The sequence below is a fragment of the Aspergillus piperis genome (genome assembly GCF_003184755.1).
Source record: "Aspergillus piperis CBS 112811 unplaced genomic scaffold BO85scaffold_5, whole genome shotgun sequence".
Lineage (NCBI taxonomy): Eukaryota > Fungi > Ascomycota > Eurotiomycetes > Eurotiales > Aspergillaceae > Aspergillus > Aspergillus piperis.
Window position 1 is genome coordinate 95,192 of NW_020291595.1, and position 11,916 is coordinate 107,107.

Consider the following 11,916-nt stretch of genomic DNA (forward strand, 5'->3'; position numbering starts at 1 on the left):
CTAGACAGGCGACTGTGTCAGACGAGCAAGAAACAGTGCCAAGGGTGGATCTTCAGATAGGCGAGCACCGACCCGCCCGGCCTGTCCCATCCGGTGCTCCCGATGAATATTATTGCTCCTTCCCTGTTACGCATGCATCTTCTCTCAATTTTCTTTCCTATAGTAAAGTGCTGACAGGCTGTTTTGCTGCGGGTACGGCATCGCTTTTCCCACGGGGTCTTTTCCTTTTCTTAATGAAAAGATGGATAGGAGTCGAATGAGTACAGGAGTGGCAGTTCGGTAAATCTTTCAGCTTCACCCCCTGAGCTATACTACTAGTATTATCATATGATTGCCATTAGGTAAATTGCGTTTATTCTTCAATATCCTTAGCAATTGTTAGCAATTGACTTTGTTAGGCTTCCTCAGCCTAGAACCAGCCCAATCATCTTTAAATTTATCCCCCGGCCGGAAACAGCTGGAAATACTAAGAGTAGTATAGTAAAGTAGTCAGCCATCGAGATCCCGCAACGGCCTTTGATCGGTACCGATGGCCCGATCCAATTCCGCCCTGCCAATACTTTCTCTCTCTCTCGTCTCCAAAAGTCTAAATCGGAAAAAGAATGAATTCGATTGTTATAGGTTGCCAGTAGTTCCTTGGTCTTGTCGTCATGCCCACACAAAATTTTTAATATGGAACACCAACTTCCCTCATAATTATCAATCAGTTCCCCCCCAATGTCCTCCCCTTTTCCTGTCCAGGTTGAGAGACCTTATTGTCGGTCGTCTCGCTCCCATCGGCTGCCCCGGATGAGCCATCACTACCATGCCTGAGATCCCCGCCGACATTCAAACTGCTGAGGCGGAGGGTCGCATCCCGGACGGTATCACCGCCGACTATCTGGCCCAGTCGCGCGATCGGCCCACCAAGATCGCCATTCTCTTCGTCGCCGCTCTGACCTTCGTGATCGTCGTCGCCCGTTGCTACGCTCGTCTCTTCCTCGTCAAGAAGTTTGGCTGGGATGATGCTTTGGCCGTCTTTACTCTGGTATGTGAAAAACTGCCCCTATGCCCTAATTATCCCCCGCAGCCATAGTAGATAGAGGGGCTGACTCGGCACCGCATAGGCCATCTACATCGCCATTGTCGCCCTATGCATCATTCTGATCGACATGGGCAGTGGTCGACATATTGAATACATTCAATATGTCCTCACGCTGTCCCGCGTCATCGAGACCGAACGCTACGACTTTGTCATGCACATCCTCTACACCACCGCCTTGTTCGTCTGTCGCCTGTCCGGTCTGGCCTTTTACCAGCGTCTGGCCTCGCGACACCCCAAGATCTCTCTGGCCATTAAGCTCTCCGCCGGGTTCTTGCTGGCCGCGTTCCTCGCCCAGTTCTTCCTCCTGTTGTTCCACTGCCTGCCCGTCACGGGACTCTGGCCCTACCCCTGGCAGCCGCAGATCGACGATTACAACTGCATCACGTGGGGAGATGTCTATGTCACCAATTCAGCCCTGTCCCTGGTCTGCGACATCATGATGTTGGCCCTGCCCTCCATGTTGATCTACATGCTGCAAGTGTCGCCGAAGCGCAAACTGCAGCTGTCTTTGATCATGTTTCCCGGTGTTTTGTGAGTCCACATATTCTTCTCTGTGTGTTTTCTCTGTCTATCTCTTTTACTAATGTACGACCCTCTGCTAGGGTTCTGGTCATTTCCTGCGTTCGCCTGTGGCTGGTCATCGTCGGCCAGTGGTCCTCCGACGGCAGTTGGGCCTACGACCCCATGCTAGCCATCGAAACCTCCGAAGTCGGTGGCACCCTGATCGCCCTCTCCATCCCCGCCATGAAATCCTTATTCGGCTCATGGTTTTCGCATCTCAAGGCATACTCGTCGCGAGCGGGCGGAACGAGCGGCAAGCCCAGTGGCGGACAACGGGCATACGGACGCAGCTGGGAAACCGGCGTAAAACTCAGTAGTCTCGGGACGCGCGCGGCAGCAGACGACGCATACAAAGTGAACATTGGCGTGGGAGGGAACCCCAGTCTACCGAGCGAGGGGACGAAACATTCGCGGAACGATGGGTCGTCGGAGGATCTGCTAATGGACGTCAGCTTCTCACCGGAGGAACGACAATTGGCCTTCAAGAACGGGATCCGCCTGACGGAGGAAGTGTCGATATCCTCGTCGCGGGTGTCGAGGTTACCGCATTTATCGCGGTAGGCAACCAGCAAAATAACAAAAAGGGCAAAGTAAAAAGCAATATTATAATAGATGTATTAATATCTTGATCAGTGTATGCCCTAGTGTAAGTGGGGTCGCGCGGGGCCTTTCCCCAGATCGACATGTCTAGGGTCCCATGATGGCCTTGGGTGATGTAGAAGACGATGAGACACGGAATACTGTCCGTATTACCTGTAAGACGTTGGGTACTATTGATTCCGTACGAGGCTTTTTTTGTTCTCAGCAGAAACGATAATTAATCAAGGGATGTGGATGTGGAGGGGGTCCTCCGACCGGCAGTGTCCACCGCCTCGGGCAGTATGTAATATGAGACGCCTGAGGCAATACTCTTGGGCAGGTCAACGGAGTATCATTCTCCGATAATATCACGTGATTACTCTACAATGTCCAAAGTGGTATATCAAGACAGGAGAGATTGAAGTCGTTCCATCAAATTTTTGGAAAACTTGAAATACACTAATAATAAGACACTTATTATATTCAATACAGTTAGTAAGATACGGTTAGAGTGCTAATAAACACCATCACAATTCCTGATCTCGTATCTGATGATGGATATATATCTCCGTAGGGAAAGGTACCACAAGTGGTACTAGCCATTAGCAACCTTCAACCTATTTCAAGGAACTGATGGCAACTGCTGTCCCAGGACCTTCAGTGTACTTATAGCACTAAATCCGGAAGTATAATTACAGTCGTAGTAGTAATGATGTATTACACCATTAATGAAGAGTACTATATTCTGACAAAAAACATCCTACAAGCCTCTCTACGCACCCCTTTAGGATAATAAAGCTGCGGACTTATATTGAAGTTTCTAGTAATATAGGATCTGAGTCTTTCTTCCTCTATTATCTAGGGATAGAAGGGGCTACGGGATTGAATGCCGAGTTACAGATGACTTACCACCCCCCCAAGTCACCGCTAGAACCGAGGTGGCTGCCTCTTGTGGTAATGCACAGACAATGCCTCATCACACAGTGGCTGTTAACTACCCAAGTAGCTGGTCTAGACTGCCTGGGATTGAGGGAAATAGCTCGTTCATTGACAGCCACTCCAGGATGGAATGACCGACTGACATGACCTCTGCATATTACACAGGCTATGTGACTAACTACTGCCGTGTAATGAGAGGATATACATACCACTCTGCATTCAGACTATTACCCCCACGATACCACCGTGTTGGTGACCCGGGAACACACCAATCAACATCCCGTCGGGAGTCATGAGGGCTCTTCCTGTCCTCCCTTTGTGATAAGGTGACAAGTAGTAGGACTTAGCTACATCATGTCCTCCCCACGTCCTTGCTGGTGACTGCAGGCATGGCAGTCGTCTGAGGTGTTACCGTGATAGGTAAAAGAATCCCGGCAGATGCAGCCAGCGACAGTGGACTGGAACGCGCTATCTCACTCGGTTCCTGCGGGCGATGCAAGTATCCGGGTGCCGATAGAGTGATGACACCCGAAAACAGGAACTTGGATCATCTCCGCTGCAAGGGTCGATGATGGCGTCAAGGGTGGTCCTGATTGCTACGGGGGGGGGGGGGGGGTGTGAAGGATCGATAGGGAAAGATCTGGAAAAGAGAGAGAGGAGGGAGAGAGGGGGAGAGAAGCTGTGAGAGAAAGGGAAACAAACAGAGCAAAAGGGACCCGCAATCACATGTCGAAGGATTTGATCCCAAAGTGAGAATCAGGTTAGCGAGACCCGCCAGAAGTGCCCCGTGCAGCCAATGGCATTGTCTATAATAATATCGGGTGTCTCAATCGGGACTAACCGTGTTCCCCCGTCTCGAGCGGACGGAGACAGTTCAATGCTGGTGCGGAGTCAATCCCCGGTCGGTCGCCAAAAGAGAGGGGAAAGCTATTTCTGATTTCTGAGCTGAGGGGAAAACCGGGAGGGTTCAGTTCCGTCAGGTACAGCTTATCCATGCACGCTGATGCAGCTTACCGCGCACACACAAAAACACACACACAGAAAAGATGCACAGACAAAATTAAAATAAAAATGGTCCTTTTTTTAAATTCTCAGGAATTAGTATCATTGTAACCACTTGGAATCCCAGGATACGGGGGCCAGCCGGGGACACATGCAGGCTTGCCCGAGTCTCACGATTGGTGGGCAAACCGGCGAGATTACCCGCTGGCAAGAACTGAATTTGAATTTCCCTTTCTCAATTTTCGTGCACTGCAGAACCAGGGAAATTTGTTCTGCTATCCAAGGCATCATAATGAGATGGATGTTGTCTTTCCGAACATCGGCCTATCGATTGATGTAATTGTCTGGAGTATTCCAGTTCAATTCTCTATCGAGCAGCCAGAAAGAGCGAACGTTGAGACCCCCACTAAACCCGTTTGGGATGTCTGTCATTTGCATGTGATCGAGCCTCTGATGGTAGACGCTCACTTGCTACTTATCCTCCTCGAGCCCCCACTGTCTCGTCCACACTAATTCCTCAACAGCTGCCAGATATGGCTGGATTCTTTCTTACGCTTCCTGGGAAGCTTTCCAATCCGCCGCCCTTCGTGTCCAGCGGCGGGTTGCTGTTTGCTTTGTTTCCTAGGCGAAGGCCATGGAAGCTGGTCGGTGAGTTAGTTGCCCAGTTCGTTCCTATATCTTTCCACCTGTCCCCTCAATCCTCCTCGCGTTTTTCTTCTTTTTCCAGCTCTCACCGCAGAATTGATCAATCTGACACCTCATCTCTTTCCTTTTGTCTTCTTAAGATCTGCCCACGCGACTTAAAATACACCCCCCTTCTTAGTCCTCCTTAATTATCTGCCGTCGACCGGTGGTCGCACATTTCCTCGCCCTCGTATACTCTCTTCCCCTCCTCCTCCGTCTTCCACCCCACGCGACCCCCACATTCATCTACACAATGACCATCATTGATGTCACCAAAAACCTGTCGGCCCTGTTTTCCAAGCAGGTGCAGGCTACTCCCGATGCGCTGGCGCTGGAAGACGACAAGACCACATATACCTATGCAGAATTAGACCGGGCGGTTGACGCTCTGACTCGGCGACTGCATCACTACCGGGTCGGACGGGACACTCTGGTGGGAGTTTTGCTCCCGCGCAGCAGTGACTATGTCATTGCCTGTCTGGCTGCTCTCCGCGCCGGCGGAGCATTCCTGGTGCTTGAGCTGGCCTACCCACCCGAGTTGCTGGACGATGTGATCCGCGACGGGAACCCCGCCGTCATCATCACCTGCAGGGCCGAAGTCGGCAAGATCAAGGCCGATGTTCCCCTCATCTCCTTGGACGAACCAGCCACGGAGACGAACGGGGTGTCCGATTTGCCTCCCCCGCCCGCAGATGACGATCTGGATCGTTTGGCCTTCGTTTCCTATTCGTCCGGCACCACGGGCAAGCCCAAGGGAATTGCCAACCCCCACAGAGCCCCGGTTCTCTCCTATAACCTCCGATTTGGCGTGCAGGATCTGACACCCAACGATCGGGTCGCTTGTAATGTCTTCTTCATCTGGGAGATCTTGCGTCCCTTGCTGCGGGGAGCGGCCGTCGTCGCGGTGCCGGACGATATCAGCTACGACCCCGCTGCCCTCGTCGACCTCCTCGCGGCCAAGCGCATCACAGAAACCCTCATGACCCCGACTCTCCTCGCTACCGTCCTCGCCCGTCATCCGCACATCGGCTCGCGCCTGCCCCATCTCCGCACGCTGTGGTTCAATGGGGAGGTGGTGACCACCGATCTCGCCCGTCGCGCCAGTCAAGCCCTGCCCAACACCCGCCTCCTCAATTGCTACAGTGCCTGTGAAACACACGAGATCGCCTGCGGGGATATTCGGGAGATGCTCGACGAGAAAGCGCTGTACTGTCCGGTTGGGCCCCCGATTGATCCCAAGAACACCCATATTCTGGACGATAACCGGCAACCGGTGGAGAACGGGGTGAGCGGGGAGCTCTATGTGGCTGGTCCACTTTTGGCTCGCGGGTACCTCAACCTTCCCGAGACCACCGCCAAAGCCTTCACGGAGAACCCCTTCGATTCAACTCCGGGGTCCCGTCTGTACCGGACGGGCGACCTCGCTCGCCGGCTGCCTTCGGGCCTTCTCGAAATCACCGGTCGCGTGGGATCCATGATCAAGCTGCGCGGCTACTCGGTCGTACCCGCCAAGGTGGAGTATGAGATCACCAAGAACCTCGCGGTTCGTCATTGTGCCGTGGTGGCCCACGGCGAGGGTCTGGAGCGACAGTTGGTGGCATACATTGTCCGCGACAAGGACCACGCCCCCGACCGCCCCGTGGTGGAAATCAACGAGGCGGGCAATAGCCCGGGCGCGCGTCGCACCCTCACCCAGGTCCTGGCACATTACATGATTCCATCTCTCTGGGTGGAGCTGGAGGAGCTCCCCACACACGATGTGACGGGCAAGGTTGATCTCAAACGCCTGCCTCCCCCACGCACGGCCGACCACGTCAACGGGAATGGCAAGCCCGTGGAGAAGGATTTGATCGGCATTGACCAAGTGGCTGCCATTTGGGCGGTCGCCCTCAAAACCGCGCGCAATCTGTTGAAGCCCAGCGATGATTTCTTCGATCTGGGTGGACACTCCCTGTCGTTGGCGGACCTCTCCTCGCGCATGTCCCGACACTTTGGCTTCCGCGTTCCGATCGCCCGGCTGGCGGAAAACGCCACCTTGGCGGGCCATCTCCAGACCGTTCGTGACATTCGCGACGGCCATACCGCCGCGGTCCAGGCCGATCTCCCCGCGGTTCTGCGGGCCGACGCCACTCTCGACGAAGATATCCGACCGTCCAAAGCGGCCATCCGCTCAGTCACCGACGCAGACACGGTGCTCCTGACGGGAGTGACGGGATTTCTTGGCGCCTTCCTCCTGCACGATCTGCTCGAGAGCACCTCCGCGCATATTATCTGCTTGGTCCGATTTACGGACCCGGCTGATGATGACCAGCCTGGTGGTGTGGCCAGAATTCGCCGAAACCTCTTGGACCTGGGACTATGGCGTGACTCCATCATGGAGCGCGTTGAGATCCTGCCCGGAAACCTGTCGCGGACCCGCTTCGGCCTCTCCCCAGAAGCGTTCGACGAGCTTGCCGCCCGCGTGCAGGTCATCGTTCATGCTGCGGCCACCGTCAACTTGGTCTACCCTTATGCGGCTCTTCGCGGGCCCAATGTCGGCGGTACGCGAGAAGTCCTCCGCTTGGCGTGCAAGGGTGGTGCGACCGTACAATATGTCTCCACCAATGGCGTGCTCCCGCCGTCCGGAGAGAAGGGCTGGCCCGAGGACGCCATGCTCCCAGTGGACGACGTCCCCGACAAGCTGTTGGATGGATACGGTCAAACCAAGTGGGTGGCCGAGCAGCTGGTGCTTGAAGCGGGTCGTCGCGGACTGCCCGTGAAGATTCACCGTGCCGGAACCATCAGCGGCCACAGCCAGACGGGTGCCGCTAATGCCTGGGATCTGTTGTCGGCCTTGTTCGTTGAGTCGATTAAGCTCGGCTACGCGCCTGAAGTGGAAGGCTGGCGAGCGGAAATGACGCCCGTGGACTTTGTCAGCAAGGCTATTGTGCATCTCGCCAGTCAAACGCACGCTGAGCAAACCGTGTTCCACCTCGGCGATCCGAACCCGGTCGATACACGGGCGGTCTTTGCATCTCTGAATGAGCTGGGCTACCCGACCAAGTCCCTGGCATGGGATGATTGGGTATCACTGTGGAACGAGAAGCGCAGTGCGGTCAAAGGTGGAGACGGTGGTTTCACCGTTGATATCCTCCGCAGTGGCATGCCCACGGTGGAATTCCTCCGGGGCATCGTCGTGCTGGACAATGCGGCCACTCGTCCTTTCCGGGCGGTCGTGGAACGGCCCAAGGTCGACCGGGCTCTGCTGGAGACCTACACGCGGCACTGGTTCGCTCGAGGCTGGCTGCCGCGGCCGCCGCTTCGCCAGCAAGGTCTCAACGGGACCGCGAAGCCTGCCATCAAGGGTCCGCTTAGCGGAAAGGTGGCCGTCGTGACGGGTGCCTCTTCTGGCATTGGAGCCGCGGTCGCGGCTGCTCTAGGTCGAGAGGGTTGCCATGTGGCTCTCGCCGCTCGTCGTCTCGACGCACTTGAATCACTCAAGGGCCGCATCACGGCCCACGGTGGCAAGGTCATTGCCCGGAAGACCGATGTCACGAGCAAGGAGCAGGTGGACGCTCTTTTCAAAGCGGCCAACGACGAACTTGGCCCAGTGGATATTATCGTGTCGTGTGCCGGAGTGATGTACTTTACAATGATGGCCAATGTGCAGACTGAAGAATGGGAGCGTACGGTCGACGTCAACTGCAAGGGTCTCCTCCACTGCCTCTCGGCCAGTGTGCCCGGCATGCTTTCGCGGGGTCGTGGTCACATTGTCGCGATCTCTTCCGATGCTGGACGCAAGGTATTCCCTGGCCTGGGTGTTTACTCGGCCAGTAAGTTCTTTGTTGAGGCGACGCTGCAGTCGCTCCGCTTGGAGACAGCAGGTATGGGTCTGCGTGTGACCAGTGTACAGCCTGGTAACACGGCGACGGACCTTTTGGGCATGTCCACGGATGCCGAGGCCGTCAAGAAATATGGCGAACCGTCCGGCGCACAGATCCTCGAGCCGGACAATGTGGCGGATTCCATTATATACGCGCTGCGCCAGCCGGCCCATGTCTCTGTCAATGAAGTGCTGATCGAGCCGCGGGACGAGCCGATCTAGAGGAGTGAGGATTGATATTTAGAAGATGGTGCCTTATATCATCTCCTGTTGGCGGATTTAGATTTTTGTTATTTTCCATAGACATAGACACTGTCCCCTATGGACATCGCTATAATCACACGAATGAAATGATTTCCTGGGTATCATCTATTACTGTTTGTATGTAACGTAGGACATCTTAACCATCAGACATGTCGCAGTTGGGTATGAGTTCAGCTCGCCGGCCGCACATGGATCCATGTCAGTGGCTGAGCCGAGCAGCTGCATGGCAGGTCCTACTTACCTATCTACTCATACCAACACTGCTTTATATTGCTATTTTAGGGAAGGGAACGTCTCCTTCTACAGGAAGCGGAGTATATATGTCCGAACAGGCAATAACTGAGCAATCATTACTATCACCGTACTACACTGATATTCAGCTCCCGATCTCACTACCAATTCTAGTCGCACGCACGCCACAAATTACTGACATAAGGACATGGCAAGTAGACATCTATAGACCTCTGGTCCGTCAGACCCTGCACCAGCTCGAAGCCACGAGGGTCCATAGTACTACCCTTTCGCACCCCTTTGAAGTTATCTTCAACGAACTGAGCCACGTATAGACTGGATCGTAAGTATAGCCCGACCGGATCGAACTCAAACTGGTTGTATCGAAGGACTATGCATATGCATATCAGTCAGACATCAATGGGGGTACCTGGGGTACCTTTCTCATCGAAAACAATTCCACTCACCACGTGGCGACAACGGACCTCTGTCCCCCGGCGAAGTAACCAACACCCCGAATCGCTTGCGTTGAGGCGACGAGTCCCCGCTTAGGACTATCATCTCCGCTATAGTTTTAGCGACCGATTCTAATCTGGTGTATATCCCGTGGGATAAACTGGAGGCCATCAAGTGTTTGCGTATCTCCTGATACAGACAGGCTTTGGTTTGGTGGTAGGTTTTATCGCTGGGGAGCTGCTTTTCCTGGAACGGTAGCTCGCATTTCACAAATACCCTGTTTTGTTAGGGTTCAGTTTAGTCCTAGGTATGTATGTTCAGTATAATATTGTTCGATGGCACCTACCACGATACCTTCCGAAGCAAGTCACCCAGAACCTCGACTCGAGACGCACCCCGTTCGAATCCGGCGGAGAGTGAGGTATCCGATGGTAGGTCGTTGCGTTGAACCCTGTCGTAGATTTCTCTCTCCACTTCAGTAGTGAGATAGCAGTGGCTGGCATTGAGGTTGGACACGATGGATTTATCATCGTGGTCGGTGATCAGGTTGACGAAGAAGATGGTCTGGATGTCGTTGTCGCTGAGGGCGCGCTTGATGGCTTTGGTGGTGTCATCGCCGGGTTCCTGTTGGGATGGTGTAGGAGTGGAACGGAATAGGAGGTAAAGTGGGGATGTTGGGTTGCTGTGCATCATGTTGTCTGTGTGTAGGGCTCTGATCTCGTGGGTTATTCCGTCAACTTGTGGTATCTCTGCAGTGCAAAAGGGATGGAGGTTAGGATAGATTGGGGGTTCTTTGGCTGGATTATAAGTTGCTCGATGTCGTCACGGTGCGGATAATGGTTCCTATGCATTATACGGAATGGACGTAATAAAGTTCCTACCGGGTCGTAGTCTCTACCGTGGTGATTTTGTCATAGGTTGTCATTACCATATGAGTAAGAGTGAGTGAATTTCATAATTGCAGAAGTGCACTAAGCTCATATTATATACCCAAGCTGTGCTCCTTAGAGTACACCCCGTCATCGAGCGACTTTCCTCGAATCATTGGTCACTGTACATACATTTGCAACGTGCCTGAAATCTGCACTGTGTTTACAGCATAAACAAGACTACCCCAAAAAACTTCGACTAAAAGTCTCGCGGCCGCTCATTCTCCTTCAGCTCCGGACAAAGATGATAGATAGGATCCATCTGATCCACATAACCACAAGCCGGCTCACTCATGGCGTAGCCCATGAACTCCAAAGTCTCCCGGTCATACGTGCGCGCGACATCCGCTGGCACCGCCAAGAACTGGTTCTCTTCCTGGCGCAGGTATCCTCGAACGACGAACGTGGCGAACGTCAACCGGTACTCGTCTTCGGTGATGTTTGAGCCCCCTCCATGGTATGCCGACGCCAACATGATGAAGCCATCGCCTTTTTCCATATCCGCAAAAATACATTGCTCGACTTTTGGAGGCGTAGTGCGCTCTGTGCCCCTGCTTGGCTGTCAGATCAGACTATAGAAACAGGTTGTTAAGAGTGAGTTCGCCTACCAAAGATGGCTCCGAGGAATAAACTGCGTCCCTCCATTCTCCCGCGTGACGCGACAACCAGCTACGAAAAGGCCGACGGCAGACTCGCGCTCCATGTCTCGCACATCATCCCACTGACCGACTTCAGTGTGGAAGCGATGGTTGATGTAATCGTCACGATGCAGGGGCTGCGCCTTGGCTCCGGGGCCGATTCTCATGGCCGTGCAAGAGTGCACATACGGCTTAGAGACAGACATCTTCTTCTCGTCTCCCCACCAGTACCATCGTCTGGAGGTTAGGAAGTGCTCGCATACCTGGTGAAAGAGAGGATTCATGACTTGAGTCTTGGTGTAGGTCGAGCTATGAGCGATAAGAGATGGGGCGCGTTGAGTTTGTGCTGATGAATGAGCTGTGATTGTCTGAGGAAAGAGAGCAAAGAGTCGACTCACCCGGGAAGAAAGAGCCATTCCATTCTACATCTGCATCGAGACGAGGTTTGGCTTCTTGGGAGGCTTGGTCAACATCTTCCTCCGAGATGAGGCCCTTGATGAATACCCCTCCGTCTCGTTTGAGTAGATAGATAATTTCCTCCAGTGGTGTGTCCCTGGATACCTTCTGGACTTCGTCGCCGTATTTGTTGGGATTGAATGACATGTTGATTGTGCTGAATGGTACAAAAAGACCAGATTTACTATTACTTTGGCAACGATCCAGCATATATAGTCATACTTGAACTTT

At 53.7% G+C, this 11,916-nt stretch overlaps 4 protein-coding genes across 4 annotated transcripts; 2 read left to right on the plus strand and 2 right to left on the minus strand.

Moving 5' to 3' along the window:
• Positions 1 to 606: 606 nt before the first annotated feature.
• BO85DRAFT_476159 (uncharacterized protein) lies at positions 607 to 2,734 on the plus strand (the record flags this gene model as incomplete). Its single annotated transcript, XM_025662762.1, has 5 exons — positions 607 to 1,027; positions 1,107 to 1,615; positions 1,687 to 2,202; positions 2,279 to 2,291; positions 2,717 to 2,734. The coding sequence occupies exons 1-5, from the start codon at positions 806 to 808 to the stop codon at positions 2,732 to 2,734; spliced, it is 1,278 nt and encodes a 425-aa protein (XP_025517384.1). The 5' UTR covers positions 607 to 805.
• A 1,963-nt stretch (positions 2,735 to 4,697) lies between these two features.
• BO85DRAFT_447377 (non-ribosomal peptide synthetase) lies at positions 4,698 to 9,076 on the plus strand. The gene has a single exon (XM_025659709.1). The coding sequence runs from the start codon at positions 5,103 to 5,105 to the stop codon at positions 8,931 to 8,933; it is 3,831 nt and encodes a 1,276-aa protein (XP_025517385.1). The 5' UTR covers positions 4,698 to 5,102; the 3' UTR covers positions 8,934 to 9,076.
• Positions 9,077 to 9,376: 300 nt separating this feature from the next.
• Positions 9,377 to 10,355, minus strand: BO85DRAFT_518294 (uncharacterized protein; the record flags this gene model as incomplete). Its single annotated transcript, XM_025664961.1, has 3 exons — positions 9,377 to 9,597; positions 9,674 to 9,939; positions 10,009 to 10,355. 3 exons carry the CDS (start codon positions 10,353 to 10,355, stop codon positions 9,377 to 9,379), a joined length of 834 nt encoding a protein of 277 aa, XP_025517386.1.
• Positions 10,356 to 10,612: 257 nt separating this feature from the next.
• On the minus strand, positions 10,613 to 11,880 carry BO85DRAFT_447378 (phytanoyl-CoA dioxygenase family protein). The gene is made up of 3 exons (XM_025659710.1): positions 11,628 to 11,880; positions 11,200 to 11,575; positions 10,613 to 11,142 (listed from the first exon to the last, which is right to left on the minus strand). Exons 1-3 carry the CDS (start codon positions 11,830 to 11,832, stop codon positions 10,791 to 10,793), a joined length of 933 nt encoding a protein of 310 aa, XP_025517387.1. The 5' UTR covers positions 11,833 to 11,880; the 3' UTR covers positions 10,613 to 10,790.
• Between the last annotated feature and the right edge of the window lie 36 nt (positions 11,881 to 11,916).

Coding starts and splice junctions, on each gene's coding strand:
- BO85DRAFT_447377 (XM_025659709.1), top strand. CDS start 5,103: ATGACCATCATTGATGTCACCAAAAACCTGTCGGCCCTGTTTTCCAAG.
- BO85DRAFT_447378 (XM_025659710.1), bottom strand. CDS start 11,832: ATGTCATTCAATCCCAACAAATACGGCGACGAAGTCCAGAAGGTATCC. Junction 11,576..11,627: donor GAATGGCTCTTTCTTCCCGG/GTGAGTCGACTC, acceptor CTCATTCATCAG/CACAAACTCAACGCGCCCCA. Junction 11,143..11,199: donor ATTCCTCGGAGCCATCTTTG/GTAGGCGAACTC, acceptor ACAGCCAAGCAG/GGGCACAGAGCGCACTACGC.